At 39.8% G+C, this 7295-nt stretch overlaps 1 protein-coding gene across 1 annotated transcript; it reads left to right on the forward strand.

The window, feature by feature from the left end:
- The first annotated feature begins 3045 nt into the window (after positions 1-3045).
- LOC134648794 (uncharacterized) lies at positions 3046-6644 on the forward strand. The gene is made up of 3 exons (XM_063503351.1): positions 3046-3337; positions 3418-3523; positions 4463-6644. Exons 1-3 carry the CDS (start codon positions 3317-3319, stop codon positions 6364-6366), a joined length of 2031 nt encoding a protein of 676 aa, XP_063359421.1. The 5' UTR covers positions 3046-3316; the 3' UTR covers positions 6367-6644.
- The last annotated feature ends 651 nt before the right edge of the window (positions 6645-7295 follow it).

Here is a 7295-nt window from a genome sequence, read left to right on the forward strand (position 1 = left end):
GAATGTATGTATATTACTGTGATTGTGTGAATTATTTATTTATAAAATAAATGTAATGTAAATTGAACGAATGTTTCGATTATTTCATAAAAATACCATAACGAGGGCAAATAACTGTGCCTATCGTATCGTTACCGTTCATTCCAGCCTATAGACACTGCGACTGGTGTTACGAACGCGTTGCCGACTCCCTTGCACCTAATGTAGTAATGTAGTCGGCTGCAGAGAAAAGTGACCGCCCGACATAGAAGTTTGTATGCAAAGGTGCTAAGCAAATAGTATTGCTGACTGTACAATGTATAATCAATTAATCAGCACCAATCGTAGCGTATGAAACAATGCTCCACGTACTTTTCCAAATAGAGATATATCTCGACAGTTCACGTTCAAAAGTATCTGTCTCAGTCTACTTATTCTACATACAGGGACTCATTGACCAGGCGTTAGCGAAGTCAGCTGCAGAGAAAAGTGACCGCCCGACATAGAAGTTTGTATGCAAAGGTGCTAAGCGAATAGTATTGCTGACTGTACAATTAATCAGCACCAATCGTAGCGTATGAAACAATGCTCCACGTATTTTTCCAAATAGAGATATATCTCGACAGTTCACGTTCAAAAGTATCTGTCTCAGTCTACTTATTCTACACACAGGGACTCATTGACCAGGCGTCAGCGAAGGTCTCCGTTTCAGCTAAGGCAAAAAAAATCGTATGTCCGAATTATGTTCTCTTCTACAGGTCGCATTCTCAACCGATTCTCGTTAGATTTTGTGAGCAGGTTCGATGATTAAAGTTTTTTAAAATGGCGGAGCAATAGTATGAATCAGTATCAGTTTTAAGTTGTTTGCGAGGTCTACAGCTCACAAAGCCAGTAGTATATTTTTCTAAAGCTATATCAGAGAACGGTAGAGACTTTTGACGCGTAGTCTGATCCGTTACTTTTGATGTTGACTGTATCAACCTATTAACTTGTGTTGATACGTTGAAAAATGCAGATTTTTTATCGACAATATAGGTAGTAACTCACATTTATAGACGGGTCTAACGCGAAATTTATTTAATTACCTTTATTTACCGACGTTTCGACACAGGTTTCACTGGTCATGGTCGCGGCTAACCTAACCTACCTACCTACCTAGTTAACCTGTGTCGAAACGTCGGTAAATAAAGGTAATTAAATAAATTTCGCGTTAGACCCGTCTATAAATGTGAGTTAATATGTGTTCAAAACGCGAAGGTTTTAAATATTATAATATAGGTAGTGCATCTTGGAGAGCTCTGGCCAGCGGACCCAAAATGCCAGAACTTTTTGCTGTGTTCTTCTTTCCTACTTCTTCTGTTGGGCTGCTCAAAGAGTAAAGTAAGTATATTAGGAAGGGCTGATCCAGATTTCGCTAATGGCCTACATATTGTTACATAAATTAAAATCTCTATGAAATAGTATGGAAGGTTGTATGTAGGTACAGTCAGGGTGTTAACACCTTCACAGTTCAGTGCTCGATACTATATGGGTCACGGCGAACTATCTCCACAAGTCCGTGCCCCACATATTTGGGTCACTAAGATACGACAAACACGCCTTACAAACCTAATTAACGCTAATCCTTGTTAGGGTTCCGTAGTCAACTAGGTTAAGCTAGGAATCTTTATAGGTTAGTTAGTTTAGCGTAGAGCAAAGAGATGTCCGTCCGTCTGTCTGTCTGTCTGTCTGTCCGAGGCTTTGCTCCGGGGTCGTTAGTGCTAGAACGCTGTAATCTTGCATTACAGATGCATTGCGAGAGAACAGTACAATAAAATCTAGAAAAAATATTTTTAAGGTATACCTCCCATACAAAATAGTCCTTTATGAATTTTTTTTTCGCTTTCACCCAATGGGCATCGATGGATAGGTCTTTCAAAATGAATAGGGGTCTTAAACAACCACTTTTTGATAAAGTAAATATTTTCGGAAATAATTGTCCATGAAAACTATTGAACCATGGGTACAAAAAAATAATCGTAAAATAAAAACTCAACAAATACTTTCAATGAAAACTATAGCGAACATAATAGGTCCAACCGTTTTGGAGTTATTACAAAAAGTCTTCTCTTCTTAGTAAAAATACGTAAGTAGGTACCTACATTACAAAGCGTTGCGAAAGTAAGTAGGTACTCCCTTTTGCTTGTCCCTAATGATATAATTACTAATAGACCCCGTTTAGCCTATTCTGATAGAATACTACCTACGGAACCCTACACTGAGCATGGCCCGACATATATACTCTTGGCTAATTTTTTTTCCCAGTTACTAAAGTCAGTTGGGTTGCCCCAATTTCTACATCCGATCTGTCATTTTATTACAAATATAAGCAGATTTGATTGGTGGCCAACCGAACTGTTTTTTTTTGCGTCTAGGATAAAAGTAGAGCTTTTTAAAGAAGAAATTGAAAAGTATAAGTACCGTAAAATGGAGTGAGTAGGGGCAAATTTTTACACATGCAAACTGAATGGTGTATATAATAAGTGTTCCGGACGTTTGCATTTTAGTTTTTATTTTATTTTGGGTAGTTCCATTTCATAAATTTGACGATAAACAGGAAGTCCCACCTCACCCTCCCTCCCTCGTAATTGGGGTGAGATGGAATTTCATACAAAGGTGATTTTGGAAGATTGCTGGATCGATTTTTTTATTATGAGTATTACTATAGCTCCATTTAAAATTGGAATACATTATTTTTGTAGCAGTAGCCTTAAAAATCCCATCTCACCCCCCTTTAATCCCTTCTCAACAATAGAAAACGGGATGTCAACTATTGGAATTAGGCTGTCAAACACTAGGACGCAACCTTAATTAAAAAAAAACAAAATCTACTTTACACTGATAGATTCATAAGGCTGAACTGGTTGAAGTTAACTTACACAAACACAGATCAAATCAAATCTAAATCACGTTCTTTCTCTGTATTGCGTAACTCCTATCGTAGTTTTGCATTTGCGTGCATGTGCCTATGGGAGAACGCTCCGAGCAACCTGAGAGCAAAACGTTTGCGAAACGCCGAGTAGAACCCCCGTGAATATCTGGGAGGACTTGCAGCCCGGCACCCCATCGGCAGGTCATGACCGCGGATGGAGTAAGCGGACATTGTGCCGAGATACGCTCGAGCGCGCGCTCTCGGTTGCACCGATCTTTCACCTGCGCAATATTCACGCCTATAAAACCTTGTCTTTGTAATATTGGCGCGTTACTTTCATTCCAAGCAGAACCAGAAAAGCAGCTCGAACTAGCGAGGAGTAGTGGACGCCTAGGGTTCTCACTTGGGTTTTAACCCATCTCTAAAATGTCTAGACTCGGATGTCTGGTATGAATAGTTTTATCTTTTTTAACGACGAGTAAAGATCTAAGTTTAGTGATTTAATTTTCCATTAATTTTATTTGCAGTTGTTGATTTGGACGATATGTCAAGCAGTGCTAGCCAGCGAAGATGCCGAAAAAGGGTTCGTTCAACCTTTGGATTTTTCTCCGATTTTCGCCAGCGATAACTCTGGTTAGTAAGCCGCATTTTATTTATGTATGTCTTTTAAGTATTTTTTAACTATTAGATATTATGAGCCCGTTATCGATTTTAGAGCCAAAATGTGAAATTGATAGATTTGACTCCTTTTGTTACGTAATATCTAAATAACAAGTATTGGTTTCTATTAGCATGTCTTTTCTTCTTGCCTTTTAATAATGAGGTCCCGAGCGTGCGTCACCGGCAATATATGACGAGAAGGGGAAATTTTTAAAAATTCATCAAAAATGTAGTGGTAAATTATAAAAAAATGATGTATAAGAACAGTTTCAGGAAATGTTGTAGATTGTATCAATATTACGTTGAAATTAAGTCGATTTTCACGAAAAATGATCACTCGTTTTGAAGTATATTCTGGTGAAAATTGATGTCGTCTAACTTTTATTTACTGTTGTTAAATATCATATAAGTAACAAAAATGTAGTCTATGAAAGTTGGAGTACAGGATATGTGAAATACAAAATTACCATTTTGAGCAGTCCAAACTTTACGAAATTTACAAATAAGATCGACTAAATCAGTGCTTTACGCGCGTTTACCTAAACGTCCATCAGAAAAAAAATCATTACTAATTTAGCGAGTCTGTTTTCAAAAGTTTGTTTGTAAAAGTGCAAGATAAGAAGACGTGCTAATAGATACCAGAAGGGCTAAGATGGCCGGCTCTATATCATTTGTCACCATGCCTGTCACGTTCTAACAAGTATGTAAGTGCGAAAGTGACGCATGACGTGACAGGTGATAAAAACGCGTCCATGATACCGCTGCAGTACTTGTTATTTCTATTACGTAACAAAAGGTCTACAATTTCATCGACTAAATCTATCAATTTTACATTTTTGCGACTAAGATCGATACCGGCCTCTTATGGCTTGCAAATTAACAACCAAATCTTTAACGATATGGTTTTTTCAGGCCTGGCTTCAAGTCCCGTTGCCGCAGCTTTGCTTAAACTAGACACGAGCCAGTACCCCCACTTGTTTGACTCTGTCGTCAGTAGTTCTCTCGACTCCTTGCAAAGACGGGTAGGCCCTCAAGATAGGACTTTCGCTGCTGAAAATTTCGGTTTCAATCCGATTGCTAGCCAAAGTTTCCTTCCTCCACCGAAGCCGGCGCCGCTCGTGGCGCAGCTCGCACCGCGGGCCCCGGTGCACCTGGCACCGCGGGCCCCCGCGCAGTACTCGGCGGCCTACCGCCAACCGGCCCTAGCACAATACGACATTAGACAGATACACGATGCCGACTACAAAGTGTACAAGCCTGAGAAAGACGAACAAGGAGACATCCTATCAGCTTTAAAACAGAATCCTTCAGTAGCAGCATATTTTAAACCCGCCGTAACAAATTTAGAAGTAGCTCACCCGCTTAAATACCGCAAGGAGGAACTGTTAGAAAACCCTGAAGCCGAACAAAACTATAAGCCCAATGGTTATATTGCAGGACCGCCCCGCTTGCGGCGATACACGGGAGAACACAGAAGCCAAAACTTAAGAAAACGCGCAGACGACGAGGAAGAAGATGACCCCTATAATTATAAATCTGAGTACGTTTCCAGACCTAAAGCGTTTGACAGTGGACCCTACAACAGTGCGTACAAAGAAGAGAAGGACCCCAACAAGGATTACGAATACCCTTATGGGGGTTACGATTCTGGCTACGACCACAAGGAATACGAACGCATCAAGGAATTGTCAGAAAAACAAGCAGCTGAGATAAAACAAAACCCTGGAAATTGCAAAGAAGTCACCAGAGATGGAATGACATGCAATGTGTGCAAGGATCCTAAAACTGGAGGAAACTACGAATCCTGCTCCTATGTTGCGGAGCCAAAAAATAATAAATATGCTTACTCGAAAGAAAAAAATTTCAACAGTAATGACGAACCCGACGAGCCGGAGGGTCAAAAGGAAGAGGCACCTAGAAAATCATCAAAATATGAAGAAGCGAAAGAGGATGATAAGCCCTCCGAGGAATACGCAAAATTAAAAGCACCAAAGGAAGAAAGTGTAGAGGACGATTCAAAAGAGAAATATAAAGCTTATTATGTGCACAGTTCTCATCCCACACCGAGCGAAAAACTACGCGCTGCAAGTGACGAAAGCTCCGAAGAAAAAGCTGATCCGCTAGTGAAACCTTATAACTATAAGCAAGCTTTGCCCGAGTTCTACACTGACAACGAGCCCAAAAAAGACGTTGAGCACGTATTAGCTGAATTCAAGAAAAAGGATAGATCGTCTTGTAAACAAGTTCATAAAAACGGCATGACCTGCTTCCAATGCGTCGATAAGAATGGCTTGAAAAATGAAGAATGCATGTTCGTATCTGAATCGGCACCAAAAAGGAGTCATCTAGCATATCAGGAACTCAAAGAATTTCAATCACAACCCCCCGTACCTCCGGTTGCTGTAACTACAAGCGAAGGCGCCGAGAGTAAAGTTGTAGCTGCCAACGCAACTCCTACACAGAAATCTGCGGCATATGTAGTGGCTACTACCGGGTATGGAAAAAAACTAAAACGGAAAAAAGCAAGCCAAGCCACACCGTCCACCGCCGCTGCCGGCTCGGTCGCGGCGGCGCCGCTGCCGACCGCTGCGCGCCGGCTGAGAAGGAGCGTGGACGCTGAGGCCGAAACTGCCGCCGAAATCGCCGACGAGACTGAATTGGGGCCTGAAGAGTTCGCAGGCGCCGATTCGAAAGCAGCATATTGGGCGGAAACTATGCCTCGTTACAGTGCGGCTTTAGGTGTCTCCTTGCCTGAATTCATGCTAGCGAGGTCGGAGCATGAAGCTTCGTTCGATGAAATTGTCGCAGGCGCATAGGAGATTAAGGCTGAAATTATTTGCTAATACAGTGTTAGTAGAGCGTGTCCGTTGTCAACACCGTTTTTGATAAAGCCTAAACAGACGGTAACGGGTACTTGTTGCGTAATCAAACTAAGATTTCACTATTTGCCATGCTTGTCGACGCAGCAAATCAGGCGTGAAATTTCAAACAAAAACAAAACCAGCAAGAAATAAAAATAGAAAGTATTGTTAAATGTGTTCTTATATCAAAATCCAATAATTGTCGGTTTAGGAAATTTTCATTTTCAGTATTAATGATACCTAAGTATATGTTTACTTGGTAATTAATTAACTAGCCAAAAAATGTTGAGTAGATACATATTTTTATATTCATGGATTGTTAATAATTGTTAACTAGTTTTAGATGTTTTTGAAATAAAATGACTATGTTATTGTTATGTTTACCGTGGTTTTATTTCTCCTTTTATTTATAGACAGATTACCTGTAGATATATTTTTAAAAACTTTGTTGGCTGTTCTGTTAAACTTTCGAGATTTCGATATACACAAGTATGTTGTAACATAAAATTGATCTGTACGGATAATTTGAGCAATACTGCCGGTTTATTTCACACACTGTCATAGTCCTCCAACAGGACTTAAAATTTCTAGTATTCATCAATCCGGCTAGAAGGACACAGACTAATTCGCGTAATAAGTTGATGACGAATCTTTTTCACTCTTGCTTTTATCATGAATTAGAAATTTTACGATCCCGGTTTATGGCTAATATAAATAAATACGTTCCCTAAAGTCAGATATTGAAACTTGTGAATGTAACATATTTTCTGTCTTTACTAGTACCCATGAATGAAGCCTATAATAATTTCGTCTATTTCAATGCCAAAGGAATAGGTGCGCATAAATAAATCGAACATTAAGTACCTAACAATCAATTTAACGGT

This window comes from Cydia amplana, chromosome 6 (genome assembly GCF_948474715.1).
Source record: "Cydia amplana chromosome 6, ilCydAmpl1.1, whole genome shotgun sequence".
Taxonomy (NCBI): Eukaryota; Metazoa; Arthropoda; class Insecta; order Lepidoptera; family Tortricidae; genus Cydia; species Cydia amplana.